This window comes from Pseudorasbora parva, chromosome 4 (genome assembly GCF_024679245.1).
Source record: "Pseudorasbora parva isolate DD20220531a chromosome 4, ASM2467924v1, whole genome shotgun sequence".
NCBI classification, from domain to species: domain Eukaryota; kingdom Metazoa; phylum Chordata; class Actinopteri; order Cypriniformes; family Gobionidae; genus Pseudorasbora; species Pseudorasbora parva.
Genome location: NC_090175.1, coordinates 6,667,595 through 6,690,387, shown reverse-complemented (window position 1 = coordinate 6,690,387; position 22,793 = coordinate 6,667,595). Strand labels below are relative to the sequence as shown.

General features: G+C 39.5%; 1 protein-coding gene across 1 annotated transcript in view; it reads right to left on the bottom strand.

The window, feature by feature from the left end:
* The window catches only part of LOC137072769 (complement C3-like), a 42,177-nt gene that overhangs the window by 9,468 nt on the left and 9,916 nt on the right, over window positions 1-22,793 (bottom strand). The window contains exons 18-33 of the mRNA XM_067440693.1: window positions 16,942-17,032; window positions 14,491-14,579; window positions 14,205-14,344; window positions 13,747-13,959; window positions 13,376-13,436; window positions 13,060-13,143; window positions 8,413-8,616; window positions 8,221-8,296; window positions 7,910-8,069; window positions 6,455-6,550; window positions 6,196-6,352; window positions 4,291-4,454; window positions 4,055-4,213; window positions 2,975-3,034; window positions 2,801-2,891; window positions 2,647-2,695 (exon numbers count right to left, since the gene is read on the bottom strand). Of these exons, the coding sequence (XP_067296794.1) occupies window positions 2,647-2,695; window positions 2,801-2,891; window positions 2,975-3,034; window positions 4,055-4,213; window positions 4,291-4,454; window positions 6,196-6,352; window positions 6,455-6,550; window positions 7,910-8,069; window positions 8,221-8,296; window positions 8,413-8,616; window positions 13,060-13,143; window positions 13,376-13,436; window positions 13,747-13,959; window positions 14,205-14,344; window positions 14,491-14,579; window positions 16,942-17,032 (1,894 nt within the window). The remainder of the gene's footprint in view (window positions 1-2,646; window positions 2,696-2,800; window positions 2,892-2,974; window positions 3,035-4,054; window positions 4,214-4,290; window positions 4,455-6,195; window positions 6,353-6,454; window positions 6,551-7,909; window positions 8,070-8,220; window positions 8,297-8,412; window positions 8,617-13,059; window positions 13,144-13,375; window positions 13,437-13,746; window positions 13,960-14,204; window positions 14,345-14,490; window positions 14,580-16,941; window positions 17,033-22,793) is intronic.

Here is a 22,793-nt window from a genome sequence, read left to right as displayed (position 1 = left end):
TGGGAAAACACTGTATTACACATGTGCAAGGCTAATCACAAATTGATGAGGCAAATTCTAAAGCAGAAAGACAGACCTGCTATGGAAATTCAAAATTTTTAAACTTTCTGATTGTTATTGATGTGGTTGGAAAGTCAGAGGGCCCCTGATTTGTCAACACATCACTAATAACAGAAATATTATCAAAGTAGATAAAGCTGAAGTGTGAGCACTTCAATCAATTTACAAAAATTAAAATTTGATCCTGTAATCGATTTTGATGTAGCCTGCCTGCTGCACTCACACACACTCACACTCACACTCACACTCACACTCACACTCACACTCACACACACACACACACACACACACACACACACACACACTGTGACAAGGAATACACAATCTCCATTATTGTATGACTAAACTTATTTAGATCTGCCTTAATTGCATTGGAAGATTCCTGAACAAACACAGTGGTTATTATATATATATATATATATATATATATATATATATATATATATATATATATATATATATATATATATATATATATATATATATATATATATATATATATATATATATATATATGTATATCTTCATAATTGTTATTGAATATTGAATATTATTGATGTTATTATATATGCATATCATCTATTTTAACATATAAACTGCACTGACTTTTTGCTGCATTTCTTTAAGTAATTCAGACCAAGAATACTAAAATTCCACTCTCACTTTATCCCAGTGATAGTGAAGAATTAGGTGATTTAATATATTTATTCCACCCCACCAATTATGACCTTAAAAAAACACTTGAGAGAAGGTGTACCAATCGCACTGCTGACGTGAACCCACATTGTTTTTTATTTTTGTTTTCTTGCATTGTATGTTCTTATGCATTTCTCTATGGCTTTAAGTTCATCAGTGTTCAGTCGTTAAGTGGACATTAAGACTCTTTTCAGGTGTCAACTACGGAGAAGCCTTCCACCCATTGAAATCTACCCAGTGAACCACACCATTGGAGGTGTGAGGATTACACAAGGAGAGTCAGATTATTGGGAAAGTGCTACAGAAGCAGAAGCTTCCCCATGAAGAAGTGACACGTTAACTGAACATTCACCAAGGTCCGAGACTGACTCTATGAACATGCTGTGCTGAACCACAGGTAGAACACCTGAACATATTCACCCACCAGCTTAAACTCAAGCTACACAAACCTGGCGAGCGGTGTCCTGCAGGTGAACAAAGAGCCTTCCGAAAGGCTCTGCAGCTGCTAAGACAATTTCGTCATCTCAAGGATTGAACCAACGTCTAACCAACGTCTAACAGTGATCCCATAGGACCACCAGAGTTTGACCCATTGGGATCAAGAGGTGGAACTGTAAGACTGAAAAAACTAGTATATGCCGAAATGTCTGAATGAAGAACAAGGACTCTCTGAGAAAATAAAGGAAATTAACATCTGAACTGTCCCTCACACACCACTGGAGACGCAAGTCTCACCTCACTATCAGCTCATCTACATCTTTCCCTATATACCCCCTCTCCCCCAATTCCTTCCCTGTCTCATGCTGAGATCACCTGAAAATACACACAAAATCTCTATATTACAATGTCAATCCACACGATACAGTATTATATGTGTTTGATATCGTTTGAAATGTCTCAGTGCGACTGGTACAAATATCTCAACTCCACAGAATTTAACCAAAAGATAATCAATGTTTTAAGAGTTTAAAGATATCTTGTCTTAGTTTGGTGGGTGTGGCTTTCAGCCATTTGGCCTTTACATCAATACAAGTCTTGATCAATGCAAATTCCCATTGTGCACTCGTGTTTACATTTGAAAGAGTTTGTGCATTTCTTTCTGGGTATTTAAGGAAATGTTGCAAAGAGCTCAGGGCTTGACACTTTAAACCGGTCAGCCCGTAATGCTGGATGTCTCAAGATAGCCAGCATTATGTAATTTTCAGAAGTCAGGTATACATTTCATTCTTTACTTCAGACTATTTGATGTTATATATGGATTACCTTTGAATTGACTATGTAATTGGCTTTATACATTTACCTGACTGTAAAATAAATTGTTATACTTTTGATGGATTCTGACTTGCTCTGGAATTATTCAGGTTGGGTATAATTTCAACAAAGGGTTAAACGGAATCATTAAATGTGTAGTTAAACTATTAAAAATGAATGACCAAATAACCAAATGGCATTCTAACCCAAATTCTAAATTATCATTAAATGGAGTCAGATAACAAGGAATTGGAATAAAATCCCCTTTTCCCCGCTGAAAAGACGAACGCGCAGCGACCTTCACCCGCCGATCGTTAGCCTCCATTGGAACGATTTGGGCGGCCTTACATTCGTCTCTGAATTATCTGTCTTTGAAGAGCAAGTTGCATCTGCGCCAGAACCCAGTGAAACTGAAATCTCTGCTGAAATCATTATCTATCATGGTGATGGTGGTAAATCTGCTGCTGCAAGTAATCATGTTCCTCATGTTGTGGGAAAAGTAAATGCAGGATCGAACTCAAGCAAACAGCAAACACACCAAATGTGGAAACAGCCTAAATTAGCACATGCTGAATAATTTTACAAATAAAATGGTTTCTTGACATAAAAACAAAGGTATCAAGGAATTTGTTCACATACACGAAATCCATAGTGAGCTTGTGCGTTTCAATGGCTCCTTCTTGCTTCACTGAAGGGCAGAAAAAAATATATACTCAGAATAAAAACTACAAATGGGTATTCATTTCATATTAGCGCTAAATGTATGGAAAGTGTAACTCTTTGTCAATCTTACCGTCCAAGTCTGGCTCCATTTTAACAGTCAAATTAAAGAATTTACAGTCAGACTCCTTCTTAACAGGTCTGGCGTAGTACAGCGTCAGAACCTGAAAAGAGCAGCACGTCTCAGATTAGATGTTCAAACGCTTTAATCTCGCTGTTGACCGTATAAACGCTCATGAACACTCACTGAGAGAGTGGCTGTTCCAGTCCCTTTAGCCGTCACATTGAAGTCTTTGTTTATGTCCACCTGTTGAGTGAACGCAGATTTACTCGAGTCATCTGAATAATCAAATGCATGATAGAATAGAGACACCTGAATACTTTATTGGAGAGGCTGTTCACTGCAGAGCCAGTGGGTGGAGCTTGACATTCAGCTCCCCCTCTCTGGACATAATGGGTGGAGCTTGAAAGTCCAGCCTCAAACTAACTCTAATCTTACTTTATCCCTAAACCTGTTTTTCTGTTTGAAATGTAAAGCACCTCGGTCCTCTTTTTGGTTATTGGAAGGTGTTATACAAATAAAGATTGATTGATTGAAACCATTGGCGTCGGAAGCAAATAAAATGAGGGTGGGTCCTCTCTCTAATAATTTTTTTTTTTTACTGGAGTAATGTTAGATGCGATTTACATTACATAACACAAATATACCACCATTTACTAAACGATTGATTGGGAAAAACAAAAATGACATAAATCACTGAATCATTAACCGCGGCAATAGTGTTGGGGTACGAGTTTTGATGCAGAACTATCTGTGGTTCAAATCTGGTTCTTACTTTAACTTACTTTACTCCCTTTTCCCATCACATATCAGATCGGAAAGGCGTTTGTAAAAAAAAAATTGAGAAAATATTAGAAAAGTGGAAATAAAGTATCTAACGTGTTTCATAATAAGTGTTTATCAGTTGGGGTAAGTAAACAGACATGTGCAATATCATGGGTCTTAAAAAGTGGGTGTCTTGTCCTACCCACACACAATGGTTTTGACGCCCATGATTGAAACCTAATTAGGTTAAACTCCACCCAATAGGTCCAAATAGGAGGAGCTGAACTAGGTGACCCATTATGTTGATAGAGGGTGAGCTGGACATCATTTGACTGCAGTGAGCTCCACTTGTTTTATTGAACAAACACAACACTACTGACATAGAAACTGAATATGACGAATGAAGAATAACAAAACTCCCAAAATGTATCCTTTACTATAATACACCAAAAACATTCAATTGACATGAGCAGCACAACGGGAGGAAGAGTTACTCCTCACCTTGTCTGAACGTGTAAGATGCCTATTGTCCTTTTTAATAGTATATTTGACAGGCCTGCTTCTTCCTGCGACTGCCAGCTCCACATCCAGATTGAAGTTTGTTTGGTCCTTCACCTGTGTGCGATACTCTGCCACGGCCTGGAACACCATGATGGTTGCCTGGAAAGCACAGAAAAACTTTCAAAGACAAATTCTGCACCTGTTTTTTAAAGTCAGATCATGAGGCGTTAGTGTACCTGTGTGGTACCAGAACCACCATAATGAGACTGTTGTTTGCCCATCCAGCGCACTGCCTCTCCTGCTCTATCAAAGTCTTTGGCCTTCACAAGCGCCAGCACAGCATAGGCCGTCGCCTCTCGTGAGTGATGAGGCTTTCCAGGAACAGCCCAAAACCTGCCGGCTGATTCAAACAAAACACAAGAATAGAATTGAAACAGGACATAGTTCCATTAATTTTACTGACATCAACAGGCAGTGATCATTACACCACAAAACCTTATTATTTACATTATTATTTACATCATTTACATTACTCTAGATCCCATCCCCTCACTCCTCCTACCAGCACTCACACACATCATCAACACATCTTCCTTACCACATTCAAGCAGGCTTGGGTAACTCCACTGGTTAAAAAAAACAACATTAGACACATCCCTTGTTTCTCTCCTACCATTCATAGCAAAAAAAAAAAAAAAAAACTTGAACAAGCTGTTTTCAACCAGGTTTTATCTTTCCTCCCACAGTTTAAATCAACCAGACGTAAACCCGTAAGGTTTCAACAAGGGCAACTCAAGTGCATTATTGTCAGTTACTGAAGCCCTGTGGATGGCAAAAGCTCCTTCCAAATCATCAGTCCTCATCCTATTTGATCAATCTGCTGCCTTTGACACTGTGAATCATCAGATTCTTCTGTCCACCATCTCATCATTGGGCACAGGGATTTCACTCCACTGGTTCGAGTCCTATCTTACAGGTAGGTCTTTTAAGTTTGCCTGGAGAGGAGATGTACCCAAAGGACATCAACTGACCACGGGGGTTCCTCAAGGATCAGTGCTTGGACCTCTCTTCTTCTCCATTTACACTACATCATTGAGGCACATGGCCTCTCATATCATTGCTATGCTGATGACACAGCTCTGCCTCTCATTTCAACCAGATGATCCCACAGTACATGCACGAATCTCAAGCTGTCTGGCAGATATCTCGACATGGAGGAAAGAACATCACATGCAGCTTCTTGTCTTCCCTGCTAATCCGACCCTACAACAAGATTTTACAATCCAGCTAGGTTCATCTTTGATTCCTTCAGGGTTGGTGAGAAATCTTGGAGTAATCTTTGATGACCAGCTGTCCTTCAAATACCACATTTCAAATACAGCTCAGTCATGCAGGTTCGCGTTACAAGACATCAGGAAGATCAGACCGTTCCTTATGGAGCATGCAACGCAGATTCTTGTCCTTGACTATTGCAATGCGCTTCTGGCTGGACTTCCATTGTGTGCGATCAAAATGCTTCAAATAATTCTGAGCACTGTGGCACATCTTGTCTTCAACGAGACCAAAAGAGCACTTCACACCTCTCTTCATCTCTCCGCATTGGCTACCACTCGCTGCCTGCATCAAGTTCAAAGCTTTGACTCTGTGGCTTATGGATCCACCACAAGCTCAGCACCAGCATACTTCGACTCGCTCCTACGAATCTACACATGTGGTACCATCACAGAGAGAGGTATGAAATCCCTCTCCAGAACTTTTTCATTCACTGTTCCCGGTTGGTGGAACACTCTTATGACCTCAATCCGCATGGCAGAATTACTCACTTCATTCAAAATACAGGTAAAAACTAAATTCTTCAATGAGCACTTAATCTTATCATAAAATATATATATGTATATTCTCTTTTTCCTCCCTATTCTAGCTTTTGCTACTCAGAGTAATATCCAAAACTTTGTATTTAAGGCAATTTTTGCATTTCTTCGCCTCTTCATGACAGATCTCTTCCTGCACTCCTCAGTTGTAAGTTGCTTTAGATAAAAGTGTCTGCTAAATGGATAAATGTCAAATATAAAATGTAAATTCTGGTCAGAAGTGTTCCATGTTGTATAAAGCACAACTCTTTTTGAGGACTTGTGACTGACCTCCTCCTTCGGTGGAATGTTTCATCAAAACGTCTTTATTGAGTTTGCCGTCATTGGCCATGGCGTAGGATGTCATCGCAACAGCGTAAGGATTGGTCAGTTTTTGAAGTCGACCTTCTAAAAATACAATGGCTTTCTTGATACTGTCCTGCAGACTCTATAAAAGTGTGTGTAAGAGGTTAAACTCAAGAGAAGAAAAAACTATTAATTCATAATGTAATGTTTTTCATGAACAAAACAGTTGAAGAGGTGCACTTACACTGACTGATTCAGCACAGATCTCTCTGGTCTCTTGCATGGCAATCACGACAAAGGCCGTCAGAGAGGCTTCTGAGTCTTTGCCTCGTACATCACCCTGGAATAAAGCATAAAGAATCAGTATCAGAAAAAATAATATTCTTAAGGAGAAGTTTACTAAAAATGGAAAACATGTTATGTGTTTTGGCCATTTATTCACACGTCAACCACATTTTGGGGAACTGAAAGCGCAAAATATATACAGTGGTGGTCAAAATTGTTGGCACCCCAGATAAATATATGTTCAAAGATGGCTGTAAAAAAATAAATCTGGATTGTTTATCCTTTTGATCTTTTATTTTTAAAAATCACAAAAATCTAACTTTTCATTGAAGTAAAATGATTGAAAATGGGGGGTAAATCACATTATGAAATAAATGCTTTTCTCCAAAACACGTTGGTCACAATTATTGGCACCTCTAGAATGTTTTATCAGTAACATATCTCTGAAGAGTATTCCCATTAATATTTACATTTTTTTAAGGCACACCAGGGTGACAAGGAACATGACAAGCTTAAATTAGAGCTGGATCTTTAATGGTGAGGGCCTATTTATTTGTATTTTTTTTTCTGAAGAAAAAAAATAAAAAATAAAATGTGACAGCCTCTGCTAGAAATTGTATAATGGCCCGTGGTTGGATTGTCCATTAGGACAACAATCCAAAACAAACATCAAAATCAACACACAATTGTGTCGCTGAACACAAAATAAAGCTTCTGCTGTGATCATCCAAGTTTCCTAACCTGAACCCTATAGAGAATGAGTGGAGTGAATGGAGGAGAATCTGAAGGATCTGGAGAGATTCTGTGTGGAGAAATGGTCTCTGATCTCTTGTCAGGTTTTCTCCAAACTCATCAGGTATTTTAGGAGAGGAAGTTGCAAAAAGTATTTAATAGAACGGTTCCAATAAATGTGGCCAACGTGTTTTTGCCACATTATTTCATGTGACCTTTCATTTTCAATTATTTCACTACAATAAACTGTTAGATTTTTGTGATAAAAAAAAAATCAAAAGGAGAAAAAAAATGCTGATTTATTTTTTACAGCCGTCTTTGATCATATTTACCAAGGGTGCCAACAATTTTGACCACCACTATAAAAAAGAGATTTCTAAAGTGCAAGTTTTTTAAATCGATAATGTCTGTGAACACTAAAAAAAAGAGAATCTATGAAACCAGTGAAATGATGTGCATATGTTCAGTCTGTTGGTGCATAGTGTCTGTAGAATTCAGTTCCGCATTAGTGCTTGATTTATACACCTGAGCCATAAAAAAAAAAAGACTGGAACACCTGAATTCAATGATTATGGCGGGGTGTCCCAATACTTTTGGCATTATAGTGTATATGGCAGTATGTCAACTTATTAATTACATCGATAATCTGAGTTAATCAGTCATATAGTCACATTAAACTTACCACCATCTCTCCATGAATTACAGCTGCCTCCTCTTTAAAGGAGCCGTCTGGCTGTTGTTTGTGGAGAAGTAGCCACTTGAGGGCGCTGCAGAGCACATCATCCTTTATAGCAACAAATTTACTGGCCATAGCGAAGATTTTGGCCACATATGCAGTCAGCCTTTAATGAACAGAAATTATTTCAAATTAGTAACAAATAATAATGTATTACTAATAGTCATAACAACATATACCATTAAAATATGACAGGAGAAACTGGTCATTAATTAAAAAAAATTAAAAAAAAAAATAAAAAAATAAAATGAAAATACCATGTGCTGCTTGGCCTGTCTACCCAGGCAGCATAGGATCCATCTTTTTTACGGTAACCCAGCTGTCGTTGATAACCTTAAAGCAAAATAATATAAAGAAAAAATACTTTTGTTAATTATGTATTTTATTTTTTCTTCTTCTTTTAATTCAAATCATAGTCAAATTCTTTATAATTGTTGTATCCTGCTGACCTGTGTTGATATGGTTAATGGCCTCATCACGGCGCTCCATGCCAACAGCCTCCCACTGCTTGGTGCTGTCCAGATAATGAGTGGCAATGACAGGTAGAGTCATGTAGATCATGTTCTGCTCTCCACATCCATGGGGCTGGACAATGAGTTTACCCATGAAGTCTCCACTGATGGCCTGCTCGACTGTCTGAGAGATCTCTTCCCCTGGAAGGAGGACAGATGAAATGCAGGCTGAGAATTTAGGTTTTGACATCTTTGTTATGATGAGCTGAATATATTGGATCATTGTGGTTTGCTATTGGTCGATCTCAAGTGAATTGAGACAGGTTGTCCTGCCCAGTGGCATGCAAGTTAATTTGTTTAAATATTACAAGGGCATATTCATTTAAAACAATAATGATCAGCATTGATAAATAATTTGCAATATGTAGTATAAACATTATTTATAGTCTTTATTAAGTACAGTCCTGTCCTAATCCTGTAAATACTGGATCTTTAAATATTGTATGTATAATGCATTTCTAGTATGTTCCATAGATTTTTTTTTAAATACAACAAAAAAATTGTTTCAAGTCAGAAAGCCCAATATTTTATACTTTAGAGTTGGTCATGTTAGACGTGGCATCAACACCGACACAAATATCCTTCAGGGCAAGTATACTTCGCCATCAGGATGGTTTTCAGATGTCCGCACACCCCGTCTGTATGCAGCCCAATTTTTGAGGAGGGTAGGCTTATGCCTTCTGATGCTGATGACTCGCCTGGGCTTCCACCTTCAGTTGCGATAACACAGTGTGAATCAGATACGAAGTTTGTAACCATGCTTGCTAACTGATTGGTTCCTGGTATCAGAGCGCGATGAACAAATCACAGGCAGAACACACTTTGCTGATTCCTCCATTCTCACTACCCTCGATGGTGGAGAGATGTGGAGGTACTCGTGCTATTGTGGTGCATTTATGAATTACCCAAGGCTCCAGTCCAAAGCCAGTAAGTTTACCTCATCTCTGATGGTGAGGGCTTACACTGCTGCTGGCCAGGCCACCTCCACCCTGCACGCAATGACCATCCTGCAGGTATACCAGGCCAAAGCATTGAAAGAACAGCACGTGGGTAGTCCTATGTCAGAACTGTTGCAGAAACTGCGTTTGAAGGCGATGTACATATTGGTAGTCTAGGAGCTAAACCTTGGTGAGATGAAAGATTCTGAGAAACTTTCTCAACAACCCCATCGCCCCAAGGCTGCCACTTCAGCAATACTGTCGAGGACTCCGCTCAACAGTTCTCGGCAGTAAAGAAACAGATGGAGGCCATCAAACATATCCTGACTTGGTGTGACTTTGCTTCCATGGAAGCCCAATCAGCCCATCAACACACCGATTAGAACCCTCGCAAGGCTTTGAAGTGGCCCTGAGATGGGCGACCCAGAGATGGAGAGGCTGCAGATCTGTTCACCCCTGTACTGCAGGCGAGCCTCATTCCCACCAGGAGTCAGAAAAATGTCACCAAAAAGAGTTCCACTGTCCATGGGACACATCCATGCACTCTCACTCATGGTGTTATTGGTTATCGTCTGCACAGCAGCCAGACATCAGACAACTGCACCAGAATCTCGATGGACGCAAACTCGCAAAATCAGGATCTCATCGCATCACTCGTGGGCCTCCACCAAGAAGATCATCAGGTTCTCGTGGACATGAGAGAGGATCAGGAACGGCGGTTCCAGATCCTCGTCCGCACCCAGCAGGAGGACCGCGAGGCGTTCCAGAGCTGGATGCACCGGGAGGTTCGGGCCGAGCCAAAGACATTAGCGGGCCCACCCACACAGCTGCCTCTCACCAAAATGGGCACCCAGGATGATCCAGAGGCGTTCCTGGACTTGTTTGAGAGGACGGCGGAGGCCAGTGGGTGGGACGAAGAGCATTGGCCGCTGCGCCTAATCCCTCTCCTAACGGAGGAGGCGCAGATAGCAGCCCAGCAACTGCCAGTCCTGAATCTCCTTGTGTACCGGGACTTGAAGAAGGCCATCCTCCAGAGGGTCGGCCTCTCCCCGGAGCAACATTGCCAGTGATTTCGTTCACTGGAACTGGGGGAGAGTGCCCGGCCCTTTGTACTCGAACAGCAGCTCCGGGACGCATGCCGCAAATGGCTGATGGCTGAGGGAAGCGACCCAGACAAAACTATCGACATGGTGGTGCTGGAACAATTCATAGCCCATCTGCCCACGAAAAGAGCAAAGTGGGTCCAGTGCCACCATCCGGAGTCGCTGGAATAGGAGGGTCAGCTGGTGGCGTGCCCTGGGGTCGGCGGACCCCTTCCTTCAGTTTCTCTCTCCACCTCTTTGCCTGTCTCTCTCTCTCTCTCATAGGCCGGTCCCGATGCCGCTGACTCGCCGGAGCCTGCCACCGGGAGGCCCACCCCAATGGAGGTCTTGGGGAATGAGGGAGGCCTCTTCATTGATAGGTGTCCAGTCATGAAGGTTGGAACACTGGTCTGGGTCCCGGACGTTCCACGGGCTGCCCTCGATCAGGCTGGGTTGTACCAAATACCTGTGAGTATTGAGGGGGGTACTTATCAAGTTTTGGTGGATTCAGGTTGTAACCAGACCTCCATTCACCAAAGCTTGATGCAACTGGGGGCATTGGATAGTGGCCGCATGGTTACGGTACGGTGTGTGCATGGGGATGTATTGAAATATCCACTAATGCCAGTCACTATTCAGTTTCGGGGTCAAAAGCATAAAGTGGAGGTGGCGGTTAGTTCCCACCTCTGACATCCGCTTATTTTAGGGACAAATTGGCTGAGGTTTAGGCTATTATTGGAAATGTTATGTGCGGATGTGTCTTGGGAGAACAGAGAGCACGGAAGGGGCGCGGTGGCACAGGTGGGTGAGGCTGAGCCGGGATGTCTGGGAGTGGCTGCAGGGGAAAAGAGTGCTGTTGAAAGGCTAAACCTTACAGAGCGTGATGATTTTCCCCTGGAACAATCCCATGATAAATCACTGAAAAATGCATTTGATCAGGTCCAGTCCATCGACGGTCAGCCTGTCCACCATGCACGGCCGCTCACCTATCCATTTTTGCTATCTTAAAAGATAAGTTGTATCGAGGGACACAAGACGCTCTGACAAAACAGGATACAACTCAGTTATTAGTACCCAAAAGCCGCCGGGAATTACTTTTCCAGGCGGCTCATTGTAATCCAATGGCTGGGCATTTGGGGATGACCACCACATTAAATCGTTTAATGACCCAATTTTTCTGGCCGGGCATTCACGAGAATGTGCGCAGATGGTGTGCCACATGTCGTGAATGTCAGTTGGTAAATCCACCGGTCGCCCCAAAAGCGCAATTGCACCCTCTTCCTCTCATGCAGGTCCCCTACGAGTGAATTGATATGGACCTCATCGGGCCATTAGAACGATCTGCATGAGGACATCGATTTGCATTAGTCACGGTGGTTTATGCATCCCGATATCCGAGGCAGTAGCGCTCCGTACCATCTCAGCGAAGAGTTTGGCAGACGCACTGTTTAGTCTAATCTCCCGAGTGGGAATCCCGAAAGAGATTCTCACTGATCGTTCTTGACGGAAAAAGTGTAGATACACAGATATCAAGAATCAGCATAAGAATCTTAAAAATAGTTACTTAGGGATTTAGAGGTACAAAAATATACCCTTAAGGGCACTACCCCGGTGACATTCACCTGTACCTTAAAAGGTACAATTTTGGGAAAAAAAAAAAATTGTGGAGAGTTTGTGCGTTACTGTCATCATTATGACAGCAAACACCAAACTATTACTACTTGGATACACTTTTGGATAATCACGTTCCGGCACAGTAAAAGCCAACCGTGCATAGCGTGAGTACACCCTTAGGCAACAGCATGTACTTAATAAAAGCTTAAAGGAAAGCAGCCTCGACTAGATTGGACTGATAATCAGATAAGAAAAGACTAGTCCATGAGAGTGGGAGGTTCAAAGACCAATGGTCCACTGATTGTTTGAGGACAGCTGATTGAGGGAGTACAGCAGTTTATCTACCTTGAGAGCATAGCGGCCACTGATGGAGGGAAATAGGCAGATGTAAACCACTTAATAGGGAAAGTGTCTGCAGTTTTCCAGAAGCCATAGATACATCGACCAAGGTTAGGCTGTTCAATATCACCATCATCCTGATCACAGTTAACCCAGTGAAACATGGAAACTCACAGCGAAAGGTGAAGTAGGACTCAACGAATCTCAGAAACTGTGACTGTGCAAAAGGTGAGCCTCACTTTCCTACGATTGCACAAACATCAGGTCCAAAGACAATTATGAAGGGACACAACAAGGAGGACACAGAGAAGATCAAACACATGGAGATTTATATATTCCAAGAAGGCCTGACAAATGCTGTCCAAAGGAAAGATGCTGAGATGGATGGATTGAATATGTTGGAGGATTCTTGTTATTCATTGTGCCCAGCAATGACCTGATGATGATTTTCAGGGAGCCGCGCTTTGTGTTGGGTTCAGAAGCTGAACGGAGCACGGAGGAATAGATAGACGCAATCAAATGATTGTGGATAAAGGCTTAATCTCTCTTTAACCAAAACATCCATACAACTTTTAAGAAATAGTAATTTATGAAAACATATTTTTCCTTACCAGTAATCGTGATGAAGGTGCTAGCAGGTGTGTCTGGAACCCGATCAGCTGGTATTTCAGATCTAACAACTATAGGTTTCTCTCCTGATCCGTTTGGGATTAGAAACAGAAGAACAGGGATATGAAGGAAGACTCATGAGTCATGTGCTGATCAGATTTTGTGAGTACTGAGCAAGAAGAAGAGCAGTTGAATGTGATCTTATTTGATGGAACTATAAGGATATTCATGTTTTTGTCTTTACTGGACAGAAGTTAACAGACATTCAATGATTTTATGATAAAGTATAAAGTTTCCATGGTGGACAGTAAATCTCACCATTCTTAACAGGATTGAGCTCAACATTTTGGACATGTAGTGGAACCAGCACACCCTCAGACTGAGAGAGAGAGAGAGAGAGAGAGAGAGAGAGAGAGAGAGAGAGAGAGAGAGAGAGAGAGAGAGAGAGAGAGAGAGAGAGAGAGAGAGAGAGAGAGAGAGAGAGAGAGAGAGAGAGAGAGAGAGAGCGAGAGAGAGCGAGAGAGAGAGAGAGAGAGAGAGAGAGAGAGAGAGAGAGAGAGAGAGAGAGAGAGAGAGAGATTAACTACATGTGGTGCTCTAGTTTGTAAAATATGACAAACATCTATTAATCATTATATTAACAAATGACCAAATCCAATGAAAAGTGACAGAATTCCCATCAGACGTACCACCACCTTCAGGGTCTTTTTCACTCCATCACTGTAGTGAGAATCATAAGCTGAAGCTTTCGCCTCAATCATATGATTTCCCAGAGTCATGGGAATAATCACGTATGAAACCGCTGCGCTGGAGCCTTTGTCAACGTTGACCATTATTCTGTGTTTGCCTTTCTTACTGGCAGCGCTGCAAACATCTGCTGTCTCCATAAACTCCACACGCACCTGGAGAAACAGAGAGTGAGACACAAATCACTTCAATATCTAGAGGAAACCTCCTACAAAGTCTGAATAATATTTATGTTTTTAGCAATGATTAGTGTCCTAAAAAAACTGAAATAAGTCTCAGGATCCATGTATCCTGCCATTAGTAAAATATTTAAATCAAGCAAAAATGGTTATTATGATGCACAAGGTTTTAATATATACCATAAATCTAAATATTTTTTTAAATTTCAAATCAGATCTACCTTCTGTCTCTTTGGGGTGTAGTTGTGAATAACGGCCTTGATTTCCAGTTGTTCACCGCGCACCGCTGAATAAGGGATCTTGAGGTCAATGAAAAGATGTTTAAAAACGATAATCTCCTCAGGTTCTGCCACACAGATGCCTTTGAGGAACACAGACACACAGAAGGGTTTAAAGCAGCAGATCCTGGATAATGATGATGATGATGATGATGATGATGATGATGATGATGATGATGATGATGATGTTTTTCAGATCATATGTTTTGCGTTTGCAGCTTCATCTTACCAAGTGTTGGTGACAGACTGACACCCAAGATCTGCCAGGTAGTAATAGAGTCTTTCAGGTAGATCACTTTATCTGTGGATGGTGTTAAACTGGGATGGGAAAAAATTAAAATAAAATATCAATTTTGAAGTAATTTTCTAATGGTTGTTTGCCATCTAAATCTGTATTAAGCTAAAAAGCTTATTAGGGCAACCTAAAAGCATTGTGTCTCACTAGGACACGATTCAGGTGTTTTGAAAATATTAGCACATTAAATACTTAAAAAGAAAATTTGTATTCTGCACTCCTTTCCAATATTTTAAAACTGTGTCCCTATCTCTAATATTTAGTCATACTCTTAACTTCTAACTGGTCATAAACTTGCAAGTAGGTCTTCCCATTACTGGTCCCCTATTAACTTTCATGAATTACACTAGTGCAAGAGTGGTGTTTCTATGATAATTCCCGCATCTAATTCTGTTTATGCCCTTTTCAGGCCCTGGCACTAAGTCATTTTCTGGTTGTAGTAGGGTTTCGTCCACCGTCGGGCGACGATGCAAGAACCAGGGGTAGATTGTAGTGGGGCAGTCTGGGTACCGCCCTCTTTAACCTGACTATCGCTTGATTGACGGGTGTGACAGCCTATCGGCTGCCGCTCCATGTGTATTTAAGTAGTTTACGCCAACTGAATGTGCATGATACATTCATTGTCATTTGTGGCCGTGTGCACGCAGCTTTGCGGGAGGTATGTAGCTGTTTGGCTAATGTTGCTTCTGGTGTTTATGCACTGTTAAGTGTGTATTTGTTTGCAGCCAGGTTGTATTTAGGATTGGCATGACGTTGCTGTTGGGTACAGGCTGACTTTCACTTCAGGTCTGTTGATTCCAGTGGATTTAACGTTTGCGTTGTGACTCGTAACTTATGCCTCAATCATATTGCAGTCTGTGCATGCGCTGATGGAAAACCCGCATATTTGCCGTTCGTTGATTTTTGGATAAACGCGAGTAAACTGAACCTGTGTGTTTAGCGATCTACTTCTGGGTATGTATATCGAGTCCCTTGATCATTATTGGGTTGATGTCTGACTGATCTGTCTTAATTTGTGTCTATTTTAGTGGGGGCAATTTCTCACAAGCACCTCGTCACTGTGGACTGCAGGGCAAATAAATTACTCCTTATACAACACGCTCAAGCATCTCATCACTGTGGACTGCAGGGCGAATAAATTACTCCTTATACAACACGCTCAAGCATCTCATCACTGTGGACTGCAGGGCGAATAAATTACTCCTTATACAACACGCTCAAGCATCTCGTCACTGTGGACTGCAGGGCGAATAAATTACTCCTTATACAACATTGATTCTGCTCATTATCATCAGGTGTTCATCACTAATGGTCAGTCACCCCTTAATTCATCTCTTAATTATCTCATTAACTTTAACACCACTTCAGTGTTATTTTAACTCTCTGTGGAGTGGGACCAAATACACTCTGAGTAGTGTTGATTTAACACTGGGTATTTTGCTGTGTAGGGACGCCTTGGAAGGACATTTAATATCTGGACCTTGGGAGGTTTAATTTAATGTTTTTCAGTTTAAATGTACTGATATTCTCTTCTTGATTAATTTGTGACTTGATTTGAACTCATATATTTTCATTTTCCTCTTGTTCTTTTCTCAAGATTTGTCATGTGACTAGGTTCATGAGCTTTTGGTTCAAACCGAACTGGTTCTACCGTCGTTTTAACCATTGTGGCCAGCGAATTGTCCATATTCCTCATCTATGGTTTGAACTTGATTCAATGCAAATTGTGAAATTCTGTGTTGATCAATTGTTGTTTATTTCAGGAGCTGTAGGCCTCCAGTGAGGGAAGCTAGCTGTTTGACCCTGTGGTGGTGGTGTTTCTCTCACAGAGTGTTTTTGCTGTGACCATTGCATTTCCCTCACTTAGTGTGTGTGTGTGTGGTGTAAGTGTTTTGTGTGGAGCATACCTGGGCGAGTGGTGTGCCCTAAGATACTCACTGTGCAGCTACCCGCCCTACTGGTAAGCCTTAGCCTGAAAAGTTTGATTCTCTCGATTTCATTTCTGTCTGGTCAGCCGTTTTCTACATTTTTAACTATTATTACAAAATAAAAGTGTTTTGTATTTATACCCCCATCTCTTGTGTTTAGTGGAAACCAACCTGTGTGCTTTATATTTGGGTCTAAATTTCCCCGTTCATAGAAACGGGGTGGCGTAGTCTTCTTTGCTCTAGTTGTACACTAGTGTGACTCTTTAACAATTACCGCCCTGCCACACAAGTAATTACATGTTGTTGATGTTAAATCTGTTTTCTTGTTGCTAAAATAAACAAATTCTAGTGAGGATCAGTGCATAATATAAAAACCAGAATTAAGAAACCATGCATGATCTTTGTTTTGAAAGACTTGATTTACAGCTTTTGTCTAATTGTCTCTTACAATACTCACAGATCAATCTCTTCCCAAAGCCAACTCTCAGGGAACTGAGTACGTGACACGATCTCATCAGAGTCTGTATAAAAGTCATCATCATCATCACCTGTTATAACAGATAAAAAAATTAACACATCAGATAATGATAATCGAATACATTCCATCATTTCTCTCTCTTATGACCATCCACTTTTATAAATAACTTTCCAAAGTACACAAGATTCAAAATCCCAGTATCCGTCACTGCCACTGGATTCAAGTTTGAGTTGGCTTCATAATGTGCTTAGAGTGTTGCCTGTGTGAACTTTATCTTAATGAAGCCAGAGAACTATCTTACAGAGCCTTTGCAGAGAGGCAATACATTGTAATTTTTAGGTAATTTAAATGTGTTATCCATTAAAAATAACCACCAAACACAGATAGATAATGATATTATTGTCTTCTGCTTCATAGCTGAAATATAGGTTGTTTTTTAACTGATAAAATGTATCCACTGTAATTTTCCAGTTTATTACTGTGAAGCTGATTGCATAAAGCTATTGAATTGACCTTAAAGTGCGGTGTGTAGTATCTTTTGACAGAAATGCAATATAACTATGTTTTTAGTGGTGTATACAGGCCTTACATAATGAACTGTTATGTTTTTATACTTTATATTGAGCCATTTATCTCGACATATCCCACAGGTCCACTTACAGTGAAGTCCTTTTGCTCCATCACTTTTCGACAGTAGCCCTAAACAGACAAACTGCTCTACAGAGCGCTAGCTACTCTCTGCTGTCTGATGATGACATGTTTATCCTGTGTCTGGCACTCTGCGGGACTTTTATGTTGAAGTTTATCTGCACATTGTTTCTGTGTCCTGCACTGTAAAAAATTGTGTCGTAAAATAACGGTAATCTACTGGCAGCTGTGGTTCCAGCAATGTACTGTTAATTTACAGCCCTCTACTGTTTATATACAGCTCTCATTTTTTACAGTATTTTACCGTAATAATACCATGAAAGGTAACTTTTCATTTGGAAAACTGATCGCTTCAAACAGTTCTCATTTTAAAACTAGTGTTTATAGGTGTTTGTATCGTAAAACTTCATTTGAGTCCTTTCACATGTGTAAGGTGTAGTAGTGAAATAATTTAGAAGCATGACTTTAAATTCAATCTTTGCGGTTCATTGCGAGCAATAGCACACACGCATGTGATAAATTACTCAACAAACGGCTCATAACTGCCTCAGCAAACACAGTTAGTGCCGTTAAATAAAGCATCAGGCAGCATATCATCAATGTTTCTCTGCTCATCCTGGACTGAAGCACAGGCTCTACTCTTCAGCACAACGGTAACCCACAAAACTAATGAATTCAACTGAAAGATCTCTTCTATATCATCTTCTGCAACAACACATAAACACAGGTCATTTTAATATTTACTCTCCTTATTAGTTACTGACTTTGCACAACTTTTTTCTATTAACTTTCACTAATATTTCAGTGAAAATATCTTGATTCATCTGGTAAATCTGACTGTTACGTTTTACAGTATATTACTGTTTTTCCTTGATTTAACGGTAATCTACTGGCAGCTCTGGTTCCAGTAAAGTGCCGTTTTTTTACAGAACTTTTCTGTAAATGAATTTACAGTTGCTTACTGTTAATTTACGGTTTCCACTGTGGGTTTTTTCATCTAACCCCTTTAACCCTTTTAACCCCACAGCAAAATCTTCAGTTTTAAATGAACACTGAGGAGTGTACACACTACAGAGTGTTAGAGTAATTGAAGCATTGATGAAGTTCATGAGATAATTAAGAGATTAATTAAGTGATAACTGAGAACACCTGTTAACAAGAATCACTGAAGGACAGAGAAACACAAGAACTACAACTGACTTCAGCCACAGCTTTAGATGAAATCAACTGAAGATAAAAGAAGACTAAAAGATAAAATGAAGATGAAGATGAAGATGAATAAAAGAAGATTAAATCACTGAAGATCTCATCAGAGGATTAAACAACTCCACAAACAGCATTACCAGCTTCACACATTACTAACCAGACTGACTTTATTTCTGTCAGACGACTACAGAAGCTCTTATTGGGAATTATCAGATCTTTAGGTGTTGATGTTTAATTGAAAATATTTGGTCACCATTATCGTGATCAGTGTTTGCTTCAGTTGGGCTCTTGGCCCTTGACTCTGTAATGATAGTCTTTCTTTGTCTGCTATAACTGTGTGTTTCTTAAACACTTTTATTGTAGCAAAAAAGCCAAGAAAAAAAATGGTCAGAAGTGATTGGCTGTGTTTTGCTATAATTGTAATAGGATGTTTAGTTTGTTAATCTTGTCCAGTGTTTCTTCCCCAAACAAACCCATTCTTTTAAAAACACATACATTTACTCTTATTTTATATTATTAAACTGGGACCCTTCTGAAATTATCAACCACTGATTAGGAATTAGTTATGAATGATTTATAAAGTCATGATTTTAACACATTGTTTGCTCTCTGCTGTCATTTAGACTCACATAGAGATGAAGAATCAGCGTATGAATCTCAACAATGGTGACAATCAATAAAAAAAATGAACAGATCAACTCTGAACATCACAAAACACTACTTAAAGTCAACACAACAACAGCAGCAAAAATAAAGGCAAATAATAAGAATTAAAGAAAATTACCAGGCTATTCAGCAGCATAATTTATTCGTGCCGCAATGCATGCTGGGAGTTTTGAGTGTCACCACGGCTGAGATTCATACGGCGATTCTTGATGTCTATGTGAGTCAGATTGATTCAGATGTTTTGACCAGAAGCTGTTCCTATGCTCTTCAAATTATCTGGTTGTTGCAATACTGATGTTATAAAATTATAGGGTTCAAATTTTACAAAAAATTAAGCATCAGCTATATGTTTATAGATAGGACTTTTAAACTATTAGTGAGTTAAACCATTATTAAATAGTCAACATAATCTACTCATGGCTTTGTCTCAGCTTTGTTTGCTATAACAATTGTATTGAAAACACACCGTTACAGCAGCGAGAGAAAAACTAATGTTAGTGTGTCAATGTTCAAGAGCCCAACTAAAGCAAACACTGATCACCATAATGGTAACGTCAGAAGAACCAATAAAACATCATCTGTTCATTCTCAATAAGAGCTTCTGTAGTCGTCTGACAGAAATAAAGTCAGTCTGGTTAGTAATGTGTGAAGCTGGTAATGCTGTTTGTGGAGTTGTTTAATCCTCTGATGAGATCTTCAGAGATTTAATGTCTTCTTTTATCTTCAGTTGATGAAATCATGTTTCTCTTTCCTTCAGTGATAACAGCAGGTGTTCATCAGTGTCTGAATTCACTCTCTTCTTTCCTCTCTGTCGAGTGGTCTATATCAGTGAACTAGTGTAGGGAATAGTGAATAAGGGGATAGGGAGTGATTTTGAACACAGCCTCTGAGTGCCGACTTTAAGCGTGTTAATTCACAGTATATTACTGTTGGCTATTTTCTCGACTATGACAAATATTACCCAGAATGCATTGTTTTCTACGGTATATTACTGTTTTAATGGAAAACAGCATTTTACTGTCAAAATGTGGCCGTTTTTTTACAGCATTTGTTTACAGTGTGCTCCTGTGGTATTTCATAGTTCTTTGTAGTTTTTATTCTTGATTACACTGTAAAAAATTGTGACGTAAAATAACGGTAATCTACTGGCAGCTGTGGTTCCAGCAATGTACTGTTAATTTACAGCCCTCTACTGTTTATATACAGCTCTCATTTTTTACAGTATTTTACCGTAATAATACCATGAAAGGTAACTTTTCATTTGGAAAACTGATTGCTTCAAACAGTTCTCATTTTAAAACTAGTATTTATAGGTGTTTGTATCATAAAACTTCATTTGAGTCATTACACACTTGTAAGGTGTAGTAGTAAAATGATTTAGAAACATGACTTTAACTTCAATCTTTGCGGTTCGTTGCGAGCAATAGCACACACACATGTGATAAATTACTCAACAAACGGCTCATAACTGCATCAGCAAACACAGTCACTGCCGTTAAATAAAGCATCAGGCAGCATATCATCAATGTTTCTCTGCTCATCCTGGACTGAAGCACAGGCTCTACTCTTCAGCACAACGGTAACCCACAAAACTAATGAATTCAACTATAAGATCTCTTCTATATCATCTTGTGCAACAACACATAAACACAGGTCATTTTAATATTTACTCTCCTTATCAGTTACTGACTTTGCTAAACTTTTTTCTATTAACTTTCACTAATATTTTAGTGAAAATATCTTGATTCATCTGGTAAATCTGACTGTTACATTTTACAGTATATTACTGTTTTTCCTTGATTTAACGGTAATCTACTGGCAGCTCTGGTTCCAGTAAAGGGCCGTTTTTTTACAGTACTTTTCCGTAAATGAATTTACAGTTTCTTACTGTTAATTTACGGTTTCCTCTGTGGGTTTTTTCATCTAACCCCTTTAACCCTTTTAACCCCACAGCAAAATCTTCAGTTTTAAATGAACACTGAAGAGTGTACACACTACAGAGTGTTAGAGTAATTGAAGCATTGATGAAGTTAATGAGATAATTAAGAGATGAATTAAGTGATAACTGAGAACACCTGTTAACAAGAATCACTGAAGGACAGAGAAACACAAGAACTACAACTGACTTCAGCCACAGCTTTAGATGAAATCAACTGAAGATAAAAGAAGACATTAAATCTCTGAAGATCTCAGCACAGGATTAAACAACTCCACAAACAGCATTACCAGCTTCACACATTACTAACCAGACTGACTTTATTTCTGTCAGACGTCTACAGAAGCTCTTATTGAGAATTATCAGATCTTTAGGTGTTGATGTTTAATTGAAAATATTTGGTCACCATTATCGTGATCAGTGTTTGCTTCAGTTGGGCTCTTGGCCCTTGACTTTGTAATGATAGTCTTTCTTTGTCTGCTATAACTGTGTGTTTCTTAAACACATTTATTGTAGCAAAAAAGCCAAGAAAAAAAATGGTGTGATATGATTGACTATGTTTTGCTATAATTGTAATAGGATGTTTAGCTTGTTAATCTTGTCCAGTGTTTTTCCTTAAACAAACCCATTCTTTTAAAAACACATATCAACTCTTATTTTACCTTATTAAACTGGGACCCTTCTGAAATTATCAACCACTGATTAAGAATTAGTTATGAATGATTTATAAAGTCATGATTTTAACAAATTGTTTGCTCTCTGCTGTCATTTAGATTCGCATAGAGATGAAGAATCAGCATATGAATCTCAACAATGGTGACAATCAATAAAAAAAATGAACAGATCAACTCTGAACATCACAAAACACTACTTAAAGTCAACACAACAACAGCAGCAAAAATAAAGGCAAATAATAAGAATTAAAGAAAATAATCAGGCTATTCAGCAGCATAATTTATTCGTGCTGCAATGCATGCTGGGAGTTTTGAGTGTCACCACGGCTGAGATTCATACGCCGATTCTTGATGTCTATGTGAGTCAGATTGATTCAGATGTTTTGACCACAAGCTGTTCCCATGCTCTTCAAATTATCTGGTTGTTGCAATACTGATGTTATAAAATTATAGGGTTCAAGTTTTACAAAAAATTAAGCATCAGCTATATGTTTATAGATAAGACTAGTAAATTATTAGTGAATTAAACTATTATTAAACAGTCAACGTAACCAACTCATGTTTTTTTCTCAGCTTTGCTTGCTATAACACATGTATTGAAAACACACCGTTACAGCAGCGAGAGGAAAAACTAATGTTATTGTGTCAATGTTCAAGAGCCCAACTAAAGCAAACACTGATCACCATAATGGTAACGTCAG